This window comes from Struthio camelus, chromosome 1, assembly GCF_040807025.1.
Source record: "Struthio camelus isolate bStrCam1 chromosome 1, bStrCam1.hap1, whole genome shotgun sequence".
Classification (NCBI taxonomy): Eukaryota; Metazoa; Chordata; class Aves; order Struthioniformes; family Struthionidae; genus Struthio; species Struthio camelus.
In genome coordinates this window covers 130,791,825-130,811,322 of record NC_090942.1, presented here as the reverse complement: position 1 = coordinate 130,811,322, position 19,498 = coordinate 130,791,825, and the positions used below count along the sequence as shown (strand labels likewise).

At 36.8% G+C, this 19,498-nt stretch overlaps 1 protein-coding gene across 10 annotated transcripts in view; it reads right to left on the bottom strand.

Annotated features, from left to right (window-relative positions):
* Positions 1-19,498, bottom strand: part of DMD (dystrophin) — a 1,217,172-nt gene that overhangs the window by 933,683 nt on the left and 263,991 nt on the right. For all 10 annotated transcript variants that reach the window (XM_068917030.1, XM_068917051.1, XM_068917057.1 and 7 more), the window contains exons 3-5: positions 3,932-4,024; positions 3,202-3,279; positions 132-224 (exon numbers count right to left, since the gene is read on the bottom strand). In XM_068917030.1, the coding sequence (XP_068773131.1) occupies positions 132-224; positions 3,202-3,279; positions 3,932-4,024 (264 nt within the window). The remainder of the gene's footprint in view (positions 1-131; positions 225-3,201; positions 3,280-3,931; positions 4,025-19,498) is intronic.

The following is a 19,498-nucleotide window of genomic DNA, read 5'->3' as shown; positions in this document are numbered from 1 at the left end:
CATGAAGGATTTGTAGATGACCTTATGCTGTTTACAATGTGTTTACTTTGTAGGTTGTGGTTGGATAATAATGGAAAAAAGATAATCAGAATAAAGGTATTTTATAGAGAGTATGCAGCAGTACCACTCACCTGCCAGTGGAGGATTATATTCCAGACCAAACCAAGGGTCAGCTTATGATTTCCATCCACAATGTCTGAGCTGCCAATATTTACCAAATCAACCTATTAAAGAAACAAAAAATATTTGTAGTAGATTAACAGTGTAAGAGGCTGGTGTTAGCTTCAGGTGTTTGGTGTTGAGTTTCTTTGGAGTGAGGGCAAAGGAGGGGTGAGCTACGATATATCTCTCAATTGGTTTCTGCTGTTTAGTAAACATCCAGCTCATGTTTTATAAATGGGACAATTAATGTGCTGGCAAAAAGCAAGGAACAGACAGTGATCTAGAGTTCCAATTATTCCAGTTCAAACAGGTTGTGAAAACATATAATTAAAGAGTTAATAATGATTTTAAAAACTTTTATATTAAGCCTCTACCATTAAAAAACACAAAATCAAAGGATGACACAGAAAAACTCATGCTACATGCTGCATGCTTCACATATGTTTTGCATAACATACTTTGCTGAAAACAACACTTATATCTAAACTCTGCAATAATGTACAGACCAAGACATTATTCTACATATTTAGATTAAAAAAGAGCCTATTTTGCCTTTATTACATTTCCCAATGCATAAAGCAAGGCAGGATGTGTTTTGGGGTGCAGAGAAACCAGTGACTGTGATCTAGGCAAGCCTTTTCCACATTGCTTTGTCTAGTAATGCTGTTTTTCCATAATTATATTAGGCATTTGCAAATGCATGATGCATCTGCATTTGTCATCCTGGCATATTCTTTCCTCCATATGTGAAATAATCCTTCACCTTCCTCCCTTTTTAATGTTATCTAAGTAAGAATGCCAAGTTCAGAGATGTGACTGCAAGAAAGCACAAATAAGACCTGCACTTTAGGATGGAAACTGTGACTCTAAAATTTGCATCCTCGCTGTTTTGTAGACTCAGTCTTTCATGGTCAGAACTAAGATTTACATGGCAAAGTCATCACTTTTCGCCCCTTTATTGTACAAATTACAGTCTGCATATCTCCACTGTACTTCTGAAGCTATTTGAAGTTATGTCAGTAGGATGACTAAAGGCAAACACAAAACAAGACTTTTCTTTTAAAAATTTCTATGTCTCTATGGACAGGTCATTTTTACTAATCACATTCAAAGCTGATATATTGTCAAGAACTCTACAAATCTCTAAGAACTCTTTTCTTCAGGAATTAATCAAATTTTACTAGCAGCATATATGACTTGCAATTCCTTCTAGCCAGCAGTGTCTCGGAACACCTCCCAAGTGGAACTTCGACTTTATATCCTAAATGGCATCCAAGTAGTAACTGATCCACTATAAAGTTTATTAAGATATCACCTACGTCTTCTACAAGCAACAGCTTCTGTGTTCAGAAACGGAAGCCTGGATTCACGGAGAGTACATCTGTTTTACTGAAACAGAGGAACACTTCCCAGTTTGCCTCAGCTGTGCACAAATTCATATTGGGCTATCCTGCTCTCCCGCCAGACACTATCAACTATCACCTTTCCATAGGAAGGAAACCTGTCAGATGGATTCATTGGAAGCAGCAGCATTTCCCGATCTGTTGCCGTCCAGATGACTGCAGAGCCTTGGAACAAGGATAGCATATGCCAGAAGATAAATCTAGATGAGTCAGAGGCGTTTAATAGCCTTAGAATCATTGATCTTGCATTCCTGAAGTCCCATAGAAATTACTCTTGAAGTGATTTTGAAAGTTGAGGAAACTATTTCAGAGGTAGATCTTTTGGCTTAATAGTAATTTGATTCACAATATTGTGGATCACCAATGAAATTTTCATATATGAAAAGGATAGCCTGACAAGCTGGATGGCCATCCTATTTTCTAAAAATAAGTTTTTTCCTCTGTATTACTTAATTGAAATATTTGCTACTTGCTTTCTACTTTTTAAAGGAATTATACTTGTATTCTGAAAACTGACTGAACAGCACATTAATGGATTTAGCTGATGTTTAATAAATAAATATTTTTAAAAAACACTTACAATGAACATTTTTAACTGCACTCTAGGTATGCAATAAAAGTCTTCTTGCATACTGAGAAAAAACATATCAATGATTTTTTAAAATGATATCATTTATTGCAGAGACTGAAGAATTAGAAACTTTGTATTTCATTTACTTAAAATTCCACTAAAAAAAATTCCAGCTAGAGGTCTTCATGCCAGTTTTGTAAGGTCACTTTCATTTATGCACAAATTCTTAGATGGATAAGCATTACTTTAGATTTATAAAATCGATGACTTTATTCAGCAGCTGAACTCAAGCATGCTAGTGACCTACTGCAGTCATCAATAAATTCAATATAATATGCGGCACAGAATACGTTATCACTGTTCCATCACACCTTACTGTTAAGTTTAAGCGAATCTTATAGTTATTTGAATTTATTCTTGAGGAGGAGATACAATATAATTAGGTGGCCACTGAAAATGTCTGCTAAAGTTATGGGTTCATTAGGATACTTGCACAAGGAAGATATTAGAGGAATATTTACTCCAATATGATACACAGGATACTGGCCTGAAAAGTCAATCTTGACAAAGTAGTATGGAAAGTGGTTTTGATCTCATTCATTTCCTTAATGCTATGACTCATAAGAAGCAGATATCAATGAAAATTTACCCCAAAATATTTCTTGTAGGAAAAGCCTCAGGTTTGAGGCCTTTATAATAGACAAGAATTTCATGAGTAGAAATTTTGATGGGTAGCACCTCCTAACCAGCTATGGATGACTTCTTGTAATTAACCGTTTAAAATGTATTTTGAACACCACACATTAATGTAAGATTGTGCATGTTGATCAGTCTTCAAATAGCATTCATTATAGATATACTAGTCAAGCATTTGCTGGCAGCAGATTTTAAACTATTTGAAATATATTCCATCCTGGAGCAGAACCTAGAAGTACCTAAGTCACATTAATAACACTGCCCTGACTCCAGAAATTGTGTATTATTGCCAGAGTTTGCCTCAACAGTTACAAAGCAGTAAGCATGCTGTCTACAGGATGTTCTGACTCTGTCCAGCTGATTACTTACGTTATTTCTCTGCAAAACCTGCAGTGCTTTGTTGACATTGTTCAGAGCATGAACTCTCGTGGAGCCCTTTTCCTTTGCCTGTAAAGCAAATAAAATAAATTTGACTGCCCAGGTAGAGAAACTAGAATATGCTTTATATAATCCAAAAATTGTATTACATTCATAGTTTTATATTTCATATACTTATGACAGTATCAGTAAGAGTATTACAAAACATTGTACGTATGTAGCTTCTCAATATGAAATAATGGCAGCTGTGAAACACTGCTTCTACAGTTGGAAGCTAATTTTTCAGTGAATGTATCTAAATATGTATAAAAAATCAGATAAATCTGGATTGTTTTTATTATGGTGAGTCTTCTGCTCAGTGACATAATTTAGGAACATTACTATGACAACCAAACAGATAAGCATTATGAAGTTTTTACAAGTATATCCTCTCTGGGCTTTGACTCTCAAACTCTCAGCCTGTTTCCTTACTCTTTTACGAAAAAAAATTCACAGAAAGATCCCAAGCTCACAAAACCTAAACAGGAACACCAGGGAGGATAGTCAAACATTCTGAAGGGTCATTTTAGCATTTACAGATCAATAAGAGCAAACTCATCTGTCTTTTTAGAAATGTTTGCCCAGGCCCTCATCAGTGGAGGAACATAATGACTAACGTTTAACTACACCTGTAAGCACATCACAGCTTCAATGTACAGGAAATACGTTAGTATGCACATACAAGTTTTTGGCCTGTAAGGCATTCCAGGAGCTCCAGAAGTCTTCGTCCATCTCGGAAATCATTAAAAAGATCTTCAATGTAACGTCTTCCAAACTGAAATGAGACAATAGCTTTAGTTAATTCAAACACCACAAAAATGCAGAAACATCATTGTCAAAATATTACATTGTAACTAGAGAGCTGTAAAAGCAACTGTCATACAAACTGATGTATTCCACCTGTGTAAAAACACAATTCTGTTCTAGTTAAATAATAAATATAACAGGTATGTCACAAACTAACTGAGGAAAATGTCTTTCTTACAACTAAACAGTTAGTACTCGTAGCACTCTTCCACATTCACCTGTTTTTAACAGGGTTCTCTTTAGTAAGACAGACTCTGTTTTCTGTCTTATTTCATGCACTTTTTCAATAGTAAGGAACGTACATCTTTCATTCCCTCTTAAAATTGTAATATTACTATCATTTGTGAGAAACTCTTGTAAATCCAATAATTTATAATTTGTACACACACCATTAATTCACACTGTTAAGCCAGAACTAAATACTAATGAAGCTTGAACACAAACTTCTTCAGGAGAAAAACAGGAAAAATAATTTGTCAAGTTAAAAAAAAAAAAAAAAAACAGAAAGACATATCAGGTTGAAGTGCCAGGAGGCTCTTTTATATGAGGTAAAAACAAACCTGGAATTATAAGAAAAAAGGTATGTCTTACGCTTATTCTAATGAGTATCTGACAACCATAGGGCATACAAGGACATACTTGGAACAGTACTGAATCAGGGCCTCATTACTGTAGGTGGCTAAAACTCAATTCCCATTTTCAACACAGCATCAGCAACAAAAGAAAGGAAATACTTGCGATTTTCCCCCTTGTGACAACGGAGAAAAGATGATTTACTCTCTCGAAAATGAAAGTCCAGTTTCTGAGCTGATGCTTTGACTAATGCATGAAGTTTTAACAAGACAGAAATATAATTTATACTTTGGTCACTGTGTAACTTTTACACGCACCTATGAATTCTGACATACACTATTTTCATGTGTATAAGCTACTGAGAACCACAACAAAAAATAGCGATTATTTGTCAGTGTCAAGTAGATTTGCCTGTTCCTATTATTTCTAATTTGTGAAGTTTCACAGATGTTTTGGTCGATTGGAGAGAAAGAATCTGTACTTTAATTTGCTAGAATTGATGCCATGCTGATCTACACTGTACATATTCCACTTTTATCAGAGAGTAGCGTAGAACCAGGAATCCATATTGCATGGAAACCATTTGCTTTTCTGTCAGCAGAGCTGTTCTATCACTACTCACTGCAACACTCTTTAAAGCTAGCTGGGAATTCTATAAAAAATTATTTTGTCAGAAGATATCAATTCCTTCAGAACATTTCTTAGACAGAGGACAGAATTAAGGACAGTCTCCAGTGCTAGAGTCATTTTTTCTGGATCAATCAGTATTTATATGTAGAGCACAAACTGTTGTGCTATTGGTTGCTCCGGGGTGATGCTTTCCCTCTTTCTCTCATTTGACTGTTCTCAGGTAGTAGCTTCTTTCTCTCGCCTCTTTTTTTGGTCAGACCTTGCTTCTGTTTCAACAGAAGCAAAGGAATAAGCAAATTCAACAGAACAAGCAAATTCAAAACATCACAAATTTTTCAAAGCAATTGGAATCCCTATTTTCTAGCCCACTTTCACAGCCTGCACAGTTCATTCCAGCTAAGAGCTGATTTCCAGTTAATATATAGGCAGCCATTTGATTACCTGAATTATTTGGAAAACAGTACTGAAGAGATTCACATATTATTTACTTACCCTGCTCAACCTCTTGAATATTCTATTTAACAAATAATACTCAGCAACTCTATTTTTGCCTTGTGTTTAGTATGAGAAGCAGCTTTGATAAAAAGTTTTAAATTACAGTATGAGCAATTTCCTGCCATTACAGAGGTCAAGCACGCGCAGTATCCCTGAAGTTGTATATTACTTAATATATATATGGCACAAATTTAAAATGCTGACATAGAGACTGAACTGAAATATAGTGGAGAAACTTGACTTTTTTCCCCTCCTTTTGCAGAACAAAAGTCATTTTTGCAGCGGGGAACCACAAGAGCTATGCACTTCTAAAGGAGCATTCTAACACTTGAGAGTGTTAGAATGAGTTCAGATAATCAATAGGCCTTTGGTAACGCTCTGAAAAAATCCTGCCCATAATGTTCCTGAATCATTCGGTGAGTATGAGCACAGTGACATTTTGGTAATAGAACATAATTATATTGCTCTGTATCATAAGGGAGGAATAGAACTAGCTTTCATAACTGCCTTTGTGCCTGTCTTTTTTCCATTTTGTACCATTTAAGCTATTCCTAAAGTTTACGTTGAAATCTATCTAAAACAGCATAAAATTCTATGTGATAAAATAATACAGGTTTTTGTTTTTGTTTTGGTTTTTGTTTGGTAAAGCTTTCAGAAAGGAAATAAAGACACAGCAAGGTAGCATTTCCAGCAGGACATTTTAATCACAAATAAATTACAAGTAAGCCTTAAAACAAAACTTACCATTGATTCTGAGGGCCTTGGAAGTATAGCTTCCATTAACCAGCAACTAAAAATACCTTAAGACACACTATGCTGCTGCCACACATTTCATCCCTAACCTGAAGAAGCTTGCTATTTCTCTGGCAATAGGAGAATTCAGTCTTCTTTCTCAAAAGAGACTGAATGCCTTCCATGGACCAACACTGCAGTAAGTCTTCAGAAACAAAAGGCTTAAAGATGCAGCAAATAAATTCACTGTGTTTTCAAGGTCATTCGAAAAGCATGCGTTAAGTTGTATTAAGCTTGGGAAATAATGAAAAAAACACATGGCTAGTCCATGGCTAGTCAAAATAGATAGCTAATCCTTTAATATAAATTCCTGTTGAAAATAACCTTGTTTAAAACTGTTTTTAGGTTGCGACCTGTAACTTCCACCCTTTTAGAAGGAAAATTTAGAAGGAAAATTTATTATTTTCCTTATACTATAAATGTATCAAAGGAAAAAGACAGATGTACAAAACAAGATTGCTGGATAATACTTCGTTTTTGTTCTTAAATACCTCAAAGATGGAAGAGAGCGGGGAAAGCAGTGAGAGTACAGGAAGGACTGTGGATACTGCCCATGGGACACAAGGAGACTTTTCTTCAGGATGGTGGTAATTTCCCCAACAGTTGTAAGGATAGCAGTTTGAAGCTAACGATAATTTTATGATCCTAGTCAATATATAAGTTGTCTGTACTGAGAAAACGTTAGTCAAGTAGATCAGCAACATAAATATGATCTCTCTCTTCCTTACTTGCTTACTTCAGGGAAACCAACAATTAATGCGGGGATTTGGGGTTTTGGAGGTAGGGATGAGAAGGACAATGAGAAAAAAAAACAGAATAAAGAAGAAGAGACAGTGACTGTAAAACTAAAATGAAAAACAAAATGAAAGAAATAGGAAAGTCTTTTTAGAAAAAAATTGACAAAATAAAAATCTAAGATAGGAATTTATTTCTCTATAATGTTAGAATCTTCATGACTAGGAAGACTTTAGTGATTTGAACATATCACAGTGTTTTAAGTATTATTTTAACCTACTGTCTTCCTGTTGAATAAAGGTCAAAACACAGACAATTCTCTCGGTTTAACTGTTATGGCTAATGGCTACAATTACTAATCTTTACATAACATAAGGAGAGTTGAAGAAAATGTAAGGTATTTATTAAAAAAAAAACACAAAAAATGTTACACATAAGGAAATATAAGATTCCTGTTTTTTTATGGATGAAATTAAACCTTCAACTCCAATAAAGATTGAAGAGAGCTCAAACTAGAGTTTTCAACATACATTTGTTGTATCTCAGGAGAAAAAACCACATGCAGATGCAGTAGCATCTTCCTCTAGATGTTATAAAGGAGTGAAGCATGCTTAGGGTACCCTATATATCAATGCAACTGCATGTACATATCCTAGAATGCTCTCAGAATTATTAAGACTGAAATAATGTCTAAAAGCTAGCTTTTTTCTAAACTCAGACAGCAACTGAACCAGAACATTATCAAAAAAGGACAAAAGCAGATGGAAAAGAGATAAAAGGGAAAATCAGGAAATGGAAAAAAAGTGGTAATAGATAAGTGTAGTTGTGAATCTGTTGTTGTGATTATATTTAGGAATCTTAATACATCAAACTCCATCTTATCCATCCCAATACTATCTAATTTCATTGCCACATTCCTATGTTTTTGTTACCAAAGACTCTTATATATTGGGAACTACTTCTCTCCATGTAAAGTTAATAAATTATATTAAACAAGGAGATCATTTAATCAGCTCATTCATCATAGACATTATGGAAAAAGTTAATATTACCAGAAATATTACTTAAACAGCCAATATTCTAGGAAAAGCTCTCTGATCAGTGCTACGTGCAAGCTACTAATTGTGAATGATACAGAAAAGAATGCCAAATAATTGAAAAATATCTTGCCCAGAGAAGGTACAAAGACATCACTTCATGAACACTGGCTCTCTTATTGCAGAGCGCTCAAACATTTTAAAGCAAGGCTCTAAAAATTCTGAAATTGTCATAAAACTATTATCAGATATTACTTTTTAGAATGAATTTGCATAGGAGATTCCTATAGCAAGATAGGAGAAATAGCAGTGGGCATATGTTATACTTACTTTTGCTAGAAAGAAAAAGGAAAAGAAAAAGAAGGGGAGGCAGAGAAAGAAGGAGAGGGGAGGGGACAGCAGAGGACAGGACAGGACAGGGGACGGAAAAAGGGGATGGGGATGGGGATGGGAAGGGAGGGAAAAGACAGAAAGGAAGGGAAGGGAAGGGAAGGGAAGGGAAGGGAAGGGAAGGGAAGGGAAGGGAAGGGAGATAACAGCCTAAGATACAGGAAAATACATGATAACAGAAGATTGTAACACAGCTACTATTTGAAGTTCTTTAACATCTATACAGTTTTTTGTGATTTATAAAACTGCCATATGATTTAAACCTTTTCCCATTTTTCAGAAAAATTACAGAGGGTAAAAATTTGACTGAGGGAGAAATTTCACACTTTTCATTTTCCTCTGCAGACAAGTACACATTTAGATTATGCTCTTCTTTTTTACAGTAAGACAGACATTGGATTCTATTCCCTATTCATTTTACAATATTATTGGCTTATTGTTATCAGTACATCTGGGAAATCTAGCAACAGGAACTAGCAACAGATGGAGAGAGACAGAGACTAAACTAAAGGAGAAAAGACACTAAAGGCAGAGAATTCAAGGTTAGGCATGATACACTAAACAGCGGATTTATGGTTATATTAGACTTAATGAGGAAAAATCAGGTTACATCAAAACCGGTGGACCTAGAAGTCCTTCAGACTCCCAGGACAATTATATAACTGTAACCGTAGCTTGGGACAAGACCTGTGCCTCAAAGAAGGGCAAGAAAACCAGATGGCAGGGCTTGGAAGGGAGCTGCAGTGCTCTCCAGCTGTGTCCCCAGCTGGAAGGGGGAAGATCCTGAGGGGCTCTGCTGTTCGCTCTAACCTCAGTGTGCTGATTACTACAAAAGTGAAAAGAGAAGCCACAGTCCAGAAAGGCAGAGAAGTAAAGGCCACAGTTCTTCAAGTAACTTCTTCAGGTAATTAAGTCTCAAATTCAGTTCGTAAATCTGTAAATTTTGCCGAATAGATGCCAGTATAAAGGGAAGATTTTTAGAAGCAAGAAGAAATAAAAACTTGGTTGGTTTATCTACGTCACCCTTAGCAGGGCTGTCAAGTCATCAGCCCTTACTTGCAGTCAAAATATTTGATGCCTCTCTCCGTGAAACAATAAGGAAAAGCTATTGAGCTAATCTCAACAGATCTTCCAGTCAATTTTAATAAAAGAGGGATTATTAATACTTGTTCTTGCTCTCCTAAATATATTAAAGGTTGAATTTCTTTCCTTGACATATTAGTTTACGAGTTGTTTAGTTCTACAGGGAAGTTCCATGATACTGAGTGACATTTTCTTTCACTGACGCTGGATTACTATTACAGCAGCAATAGATATTGTCCTAGTCATGAGGGAAGAAAGACGCACAGCGCACAGTTTAAGTAGGCCACAGCTTTCCTGACTCACGGGAACCCGGGAACTCTGCCCTTCAATAGGCATATACGGGCAGGACTAACTAATTGTCAGAAGAAAGTTCATGCTTGTGGGACAGGATGTGTCCTCCCTAGGTAACAGTCCGTTTCATACCCAGATCCTCACATGCTTATGTGATGACTCCAGACCCTCCTCGCACTTCTGCTCAAATCTTGTGAAAGGATATCTCCCCCCAGCACGAGTTGTTGCTGCTGCTGTTTCTAGTGTCATTACAGAGAAAAACACTCACATACCCGCAAGGTTCTGGAGAACACGTTGTTATTTCCCTTCTAAGCTACATGAAAGAGTCTCACTCTGGCAGCCACACGTATCCACGACAGTGATACAGACATTAAGACAGACACTATTAGCTCAGTATAGATAACTAGTAGTTTTCTTTGCACTCAGAAATATGCTTGTCTCTAAATTAAACGCAAGTTAAAGAAAAAGCAGGTAAGTGTAAATTTGTCATAGCAAACCACACCTCATCTTTGCTTTCTGAGACAGTTGGCAATCACTCTGGAGACATGCACACCCCAAAGTTACAACGCTCACCCAGGGAGGACAGAAAAGTGCTAGCAGTTATGATGGCAAAGAAGTGGAGAGCTATGCAAGACGCGAAGAGTAGCCTCACCAGAGCCTCCAATATTTTAGGAATACCTTACAGATAATCTGTATTATCTCCTGTCTTCTGAAGTTAGTACATAAGGCTTCCTGACACTCAAAATGCTAAGACATTTTTCATGAAAAGAGGCATCTAACTTACCCTGCCTTTGCTGAAAACTACTGTAAGATTAATTTTATGATAATTAAACTATTGAAGTTTTATCCTGCATAACAGAACTTCCTGCAGTTATGTTGAAATGCTCCCCATCCTTGGTATCAGTGAAATATTCATGAAATTGAATTATTTTCCCTGCTCTGAAAGCAAAGGAAATCCATTATTTATTAATTAGACACCTGACATTTTGAAAGTTATGGCTAAAATCATTATTATTTACTCTACGTTTATATACCATTTCTTTATCAGATTTATTCAATACAGCTTGAATTCTCTCTAATTAGACATTCTATCCTATCTATTAGTGCCATTTGAAAATGAGATTTTGAAATGAATCACATCGCTAACCAGATTATTTTTTTCTAGATTCAGTGTATTATATTTTTAATAAGAAAGATTGAAAATGATTAAGATTAAGAAGAGATATTAATTGTAACAGCATGGTATTATGCAAAAGCTGAAGATTGTTTTCGAACTACATAATAAAATCTATTGATATAGTCTACAATTAGAGCAGGAAAATTATATTATAATGGTATCAACAGTAGTTCTTAATACTACTACGATATATAATCTTTAAAAAAGGAATATAATCTATAATGACAATTGTTAAAATCAAAGGACATAATTTCAGTGATTTTAATATTATTTTGCAAAAGGTTAACTGTTCCCAAAAAAGAAAATATCTTATGAACAACGGAGAAACTATGAACAATCTTTTAAGTAAAATTTGATGAACCAGTTCTAAAGTGGAGGTGGGATAGCCAACTCTGGATACCTACACCAGAACATGCTTTGTTTTAAAGTAGTCAGGTATCTGTTAATAGAGAAATAAATAAAAGCCTATTATATCTTTTCTGATTGACAGTCTAAGCGAAGCGCATGTATGTCCCCTTAAAATCTGAAATAGACAGGCTACTGCCACTGTGACAGGATCAATGGAAAACTATCTTTACATGAAAGGTCACCTCTATCGCCATTCCAACTCAGCTTTTTCTGTGATGAAAATCAGGTAAAAAAAAAAAAAAGGCAAAGAGAAGTAAGTGGTTCACAGATGATGGGAAAACAAATTCAAGCATTATTCCACCCTTCAGTTGAACCACGAAAGCTACACTGACCTCCCAGATAATTCATACTTCTATTATTTAAGATCTCAAAGTCTTTTGTGATGGCTTTTCTGTTCTGCTACCATGCTGAATGAGAATCTGATTTAGTAACAGAAGCATTCAACATTTTGATGACCTCTACATTAAAAAACACTTCTCTTTTAGATTTCCCATCAGCCAGAAAACGTAACTGGTGAGGGAACTGTCAAAGCTTAAATGAATGGAACAAAAACTAACGGGTTTCAAAAATATTAAGCTGATGCTTACTAAATACAATGATATACCTATGCTAGTTCACCCAGCATTTATTACACCAAGTTTCTCTGGTTAGCAGTGAACATACAGTGTTGACATTTCTGCTTTTCTTTTAAATAATACATAACTTTCAGGGAAATATGAAATAAATCTGGCAGCTCTATTTTTTCATCAGTTTAATCTGCCAGCTAATGTCACTGAAACATCCATTATTTTCCAGTATATTGCTGTTCAAGGTCATTAAGGACTGGATGACTAGCAATGGGATGAAAAGAAATGTTCGGGAAATGGATATGAACACACAGTCAGCAAGTTACTACAAGGTTTGAAGAATGAGTAATGGATTCTGAGTCAAGGATACGGGCTCTTCTTCCGAGAGTGCAGCTAGCTTGCTGCAAACTAGTCATTTGCCTGCAATGAGCTTGTGTTTGCAAGTATGCATGTAATTACGCTTTCCACCTCTGCAAAGGGATATACAAGGAAGAAAACTACCATAAAACTAATGTATAATTTTATTTGTAGTATTATCTCAGGTGTAACTTTAGGAAGAATAAAGGAAGAAATCTATTAAATTCTAGAATTCTAGAATTCTTTTGTTGTTTGAGTTTACAGTGAGTAGAGATTTATAACAACAAATTCTTTTAAACAGTGGGAATGGCAAAGATGAAAACACAGGTTTTTGAAAGGAGCCCACTTTCCAGTGCAAAAGCACAAAATGGATCTAGCAGAAGCCAAATGCAGTATTTCTGACTAAAATTTTCATTTAAGGGGGGATTAGTTCCACAATAGATTGTGTCCACAAACATTTGTTATTTAGGTATTTTTTTCTTCCAGATGTGATTACCAGAGAACAGAAATGGCACTCATCTCACTAGGGGATGTCTTCAGTCTCAGCTAATGTACAAGCATTAGTGTAAAATCTTGTACAGTGGAGAAATTTTTGCCTTTGAGATTAGTGATGTCATGAATCTTACAAGGGCAATTTAAAACTGACACAATGAAATACAGAATACTGTATTGTACTGCATTTCTTCATGTACGAAGATGTCCTTTCTAAGTGACTGAGTTTGGATTTTACTTTTATCAAGGGATAGATTTTGGCAATACTTTTTTATCAGTCTAGAGCTTAAATCCTGGCTGCAAAGAAATTTGAGGGTATAAATTACGAGCCAAATTCCAAACATTTTACTTTGGAAACCCTTCAGGTGTACAATCTGATCTTTGAGAATAAATAAAGCAAACCAAAAAATTCTAATAGTGTCTTTACTTATAATAGCCAAATAGTCAAGTTTCCATACCTAAATGGGTGCTCCTTTTATTAAAAAGACAAAAATACAGCAACTTTTGTCAGTATGAAAACAAAAAGGACAAACTCCTTAATTACGAAGTATTGCTATTATTTTGTATTACAAAACCCATATAAACCCTGAAAAGACTTAACCAAGATCAGTGCCTCACTGACCAAAATGTGCAAGAAGAAAATGAGATGTGTGATTTGGACTGAAGCTTTAGGATGCAGTTCAACTTAATGCTACACAATGGCTCACATATGTGGCAGCTGAATTTGTGGCACTGTACACTGTGACTGATCTGGACTTTCCTTGAGAAGTTAGCTTCCCTGAAGCACAAAAAAAAAATGGATAGTTTGCTATAAACCACCTTGGAGGAGGGATCATCTCAGCCCACAATGAAGTTGGGTCTCTCCCCTTCTCAGGGCCACAATACCTCAGTGAAATTCCCTGTTCAATTACTTGAGACCTGTCTGATAGCGCATGTACTGCGCTGGGTATTCTGACCATTGAAGCTTCCTTTCCTGTTTCTGCTTACTAAACTTTCAGTTCTCATTGCCTCTGACACCCTCCTGATGTAAGGAAAATGTCTATAGTTACCGAGATCACCATGACAATTTGGCATGAATCGGGGGAAGCTCCTCCCTGATTCCTAAATGGGACAACTGGTAAGACCTGCATCACTTTTATTAAGTCATGCAATTAGTGCTAAATCACTTTATCTATGCAGGGCGTGTGAGAGGCAAATGTTCTTGCAGTTCTTTTCATTCTTTTACCTTATTAACACCTAAATTTTTTTGTCTTTCATTAACATTTCCCAATTAGGAAGTCAGGAGACACCTCACTGTTGTTTTCATTTTACAAAGGAATGATGAAAGGGATGAGAGGTATCATACAGAAACAAAATGAGTAATGAAATGAGGTTTTTAGTCTTGTGCCGATGAAAAGCTATCTGTAAGACCAAACCTATTCTGGCAGCAAAATCCAAAACTCAAAACACAAAATATTAGTGCATCCGAGGTAGTATTGCTTTCAATCCTACTTGTTTTTATTGACTTAGCTGAACTTCTTGTGATGCCATATGAGTGAATTAGTCACCCTCCTTTTTAAAGGTTCAAAAGCGTTCAGTCAAACTCATTACATTTTCTGGCACATGCACATAGTCAACACTCAGTGTCATCTAGCTACACAGAACAGTTAAATCAAGTATAAATTCCCTTTCAGCATCCTCATGTGAAGCTGGAGCAGATTTTACAATTCAGTGAGAAAATCCATGCAGCCACAGTGGCTGATGTGATTGGTGATCATCTCCTGGTGAAAAGGGCAACCGCTATTTACCCATGCAGAATGGAGGTACTCCATTAACTTAAGTGCCTGAGGGATGATGCTTGTTCTTACAGTCTTATGCTTACACCCAGCTGACAAGCTGGGTTTACCACATACTTATTATGATCAAGAAGTGTTTAGGGAGTTTCCCTGCATCCACTGTAGCTATTCCCAGCAAGCTTGTTTGCAATGAGGGGGGTACTTAATTTAAATGACATGCTTAAATGAACAAGTATTCCTGCTTTGCTTGAGCTCAAGTAGGAGTCTAAAACGTGTTGTTCCTTTTTGCCCGTCTGGAGAATCAAGCAACAAGGATATAGTATCCTCAAGGTAGACAGCAGAACATCTATGACAAAGTGAAACAGCAGGAAGTGAGGACATTCAAAGACAAGTTCTATTTCTTTTGACAAATCCAAATTTAGGTGCATGGCAGCTTGCTAGCTGGTTGACAAATGGCTTCACCAGAGGAGCTGTGCAAGTGGCACCGCCCCAGGAGGCTGCAGTAGCCCAGCTCTCCGTGACATGCCGTTCCCTTACTTCAGGACACAACAGTTCGTCCCACTCATTGCACAGCTGTTCTACTTTTTAACCAATACCTGAGTGATGAGGTAGCTTTTCAGACTTTTATATTGCCACAAGCCTGTTACAGTTGTGATTCACATTGCCTGCTGATTTGTGTCTATTATTCTAGCACACTTTAAAACTTCCGTTTTTATTTCCTCACATTGACATAAACTCTGTGATTAGCTGTGCCAAAGAGGTGGGGAAGAAAAGAAAAGGACTTGCATTTGTTTCATCTGTTTATAGGCCTTTTTTTTCTGTTGGAGTGCTACTGTAAATAATATAATCTATGCAGGTATCATACGTACTAGATAATTTTCTTACAGTGAAAAGAATGTAAACGTTTCATTTTTCCTTTTAACATCTCACAACTTCTCAATCTACTTGCAATTCTTCATATGGAAAATAAATGAAATAATAATTGCTGACTACATGAAAAGCCATTTTGAATAGATATTGAACTGATCTTTTTAGCAACATTACAGGTCTGCACATTAAAGTGGTTGCAAAAATTTAACGTTTTAAGCAAACAAGTTGCAGCGGCTACCAGCAGGTAGTGTGCATATGTTCCTCAAATAACCACAGATATTGGTGATAGCTCGGTGAAAATGGTTGTCATATGGTGCTTTTAAAATGTCTTCCAAGAAATAACCCAGATTCCAAAGGAATTTATGTACCTACTTGCCTTTCTGAATCTGGATCTCCATTTATAATTCATAAAAACAATACAAACTAAATCTCTCTTTACAATCAGTCAGTAAAAATCAACTGCAGTATTGTGAATAACACGGAAAGGATACAAGATTTTGATCTGCATTTTAGTTGCAATTCTTGTCTTTAGTAATAACATTGAAAAAGCCATTTTTCCTTCAGAAATTTGTGCATTTTTGTTGGATTATGCCACCTATTGAATCTATTCTTTAGCTACTTTCTAAAAAAATTATTTTTGATAATGTGGGGTTTATTTCTGATTTAATCTGTAGTATCAGTTTGCTTGGCACTCTCTTAAAAAAATGGTACTGCTAAGGTAAAGGCACTCAATCTGCAATGATACAAAGGAAAGAGATGACCAGCAAAAAATCTACAAATATATGACACCACTCTGAAGACGCTGGTATAAACCAGCATCTAAGAGGTAACACCCATCTGGACTAGCTAGAACAGGCTGGTTCTGACCTATGAGAAGAGGAAGTAGACCTTCGGACCAGACTAGTTTTGACCCATGGAAAACCATAGAGAAACATCAGACACGCGCAACAGTGCCTGGGGAAGAGAGATAACGCCTGCTTCAGGCCTGGCTTGCTGACAGGACATGTTCTTCATCCTGGATGGTGCAGTCTCAGGAACTAGAACCAGCAAAGTCTGCAGCCATAAGAGCTAACAACACAGCATGAAACTCATAGTATCATACACCTGCAGCTTGACTAACACGGTTGATCAACGCTTGATTTTTAGTTGTTAACAGATTGATCGCCTAGTAGTTGAGCTCAGATAAATGCTTTGTGAAGTTCTGAAATCTGCCTGGTGTCTTAGTCTCCCAGGATACTCCTCTTACAGAGGTCCCCAACTGCCTAATAACAATTTCAACACATTGGACTCTTGGGTTTCTTAATAATAGACTAATAAACAGGAATAATAGGGTAACAGCTGAAGAAAGGCCAGAAGGCAAAAGAAAAAAAGAGAGACTATTAGAGCTCTATATATGCATTGCAGATCTTACCCCCCCAAAATCAGCACCAGCATCTGAAACTGGGAAAAGATTATTCCCAACAATATTCCAGAATGGATAAGTCAAAGGCGTGCAAGAGAAAAGAAAAGGGACAATCCTATGTCTTTTCTTCACAATCTAAGCCAAAAATTTACTGACTGGAGTCATGACATGAATAGGTTTCAGATTAGATCAATTTATAAATTTTTATAAATGCTGCATTAAAAGGCCTTTTGAAAACTCTGTACAGTGAAATGCTAGGATAAACCATTATTTGCTTCCTAATGAGTGCTGAGTAAAAATGTGTATTTTTCCATTGCTTCAAGTAGCTGTGTTAACCCATCAGCAGCAATAAAAATTACTAATAATGCAGCTTATTAGTAACTACAGAAACACAGTAGAGAGGGTCACACAGTTGACATCATGGAAGTTCCTGTTATATGTTAGGAGCAACTGTGTAACAATGAAGAGAACGGAGTGTTTTATCCAGAGGCTAGTAAGCTACTGGAAGAAAAACAGGTTGATGAGTGTCATGAAAGAATATATGCTGTTTTGTATGTTTAGCACACCGAGAAAGCAATACAGGATAAAGTGACTGCTGGAAATGGCTTACTCTTTGATTCTTTTCATATCATGAAAAACCATCTTTGGGCATATTCATTACTCAGATTACCTCATTCTTACTGGTTCTAGTAATACACTTTAGTAATATACTAAATATACTATAATTAGTACCCTAGTAATATACTCTAGCAATATACTAAGAAACTGTGGGCTTTACTGACAGAAAAGCTGCACACACATGAAACTAATTAGGAAACATGCAGTTCTTTATTTTATAAAACTTTATTTTATAAAAAACAGCTGAAGGCTTGGGACATTTGCCACAGTGGTAGATATGCCTTCAGATAAACAGTCTTAAAAAGCTACCTCATGTTGCAGAACATGTAAAGCTGCATCTATTTAGCTATATAGTGTGCTGAGCGGTTTGTTTTAGGTGTGCTTTCGCTTTGCATCTACACTTTGAGCCCTGTGCTAAACATTTGAGCACGTCCTTGGTACGCCTCAAGCAGTGACCCTGCTGGTGGCAGCAAGGTTCAAGTCCTGCACATGGGCGCCATTTAGGGTGCCCTTCTTGCAATTTGGATATAAGGTCCCCCTGCAGTTAGCACTTTACACGGGGTCTGTGTGCACCTTTGACTAGCAGCCAGTGAGCACCTCTGCCTGAAGAGATGCAATGTGGATACACAGTCCTAGTAAGGGACTGAACCGAATCACACCTTGGTCCTTCTCCCTTTGCGCTGCCCCAGCTGATAATGTAGGCCCACCCCAATATGCACTATCATTAAGAAAACAAGCTGTTCATCTCTTCCTGAATTACAAGGAAAGGATGCTAAAAATAATTCAAAGGTGTCCATTTTTCCATGAATGAAGTTTAAATCATTTTCTCATCTCTTTATCTACGTATCTGGTTTATGGTTATGAGTTGAAGGACTCTTACACAGCAAAAAAGCTGGGCATATTTAGAAAAAAATGGATCGCTCAATATTTATACTCTAAACAGATCTATTTCTATATAGTGCTTGTGGGAAAATACTTGCTTACTTCCATGTAAAACAAAAATTACATCTTTTTTCGAAGAAGTTTGGGCAACATCACCTAGTGCAGATAGCACTACCCTGACAGTGTAATCTGGCTATTGAACCAATATCATTAGTGTTGCAAAAACTACCTTGTGAGTCACAGACATCCCCAAACTTTAATTGTTAAAGGAAGTTTTGTTGTACAATGTATGAGGTGGTGTCAGCAGCTCCTTATTCAAGCCAATCCACCAACAGGAGGCTTTGCATCACTGCTGTATCTGAGCCGTCCCGCAGCCCAAAGAGCTGTTGCCCATTTCCTCTGGGAAAAAGGAGGTGGATGGGATTTTGTACTTCCTTTTTAGATTTTTTCCTTCTTTCTTGTATGCAGTTCAGAAACGGTCAGTAAACAACACACAAACCGTCCCTTCCCTCCAATCTGGAAGGTCCAACATATGATGAAGCAGAAAATGCAGCTGATCAGCTGAAACGAGATCAGCCAAAAAGGCCAAGCAATCGTGCTTTAGAGGCTGCCACCACAATGCTGTCCCAGGTACATGAAGAGGCCCCTGTGGTGCCTGGGCACCCTTGCAGGCTCGCCTGGGTGAGGTTCCAGTAACTGGTCCAGGAACAGCCTGCAGGGCTGCACAGCTTTGCTCCTAGGATTAACGCAGAAGTGAACCTTATGTCTGACTCAGCATGCTCTTTGCAGAACTGCTGAGCCTCAGGATGCAGCCCATCAGAGGCCAACGAAATACAGGGAATGGACACAATGCTTGAAACATGGTGAGA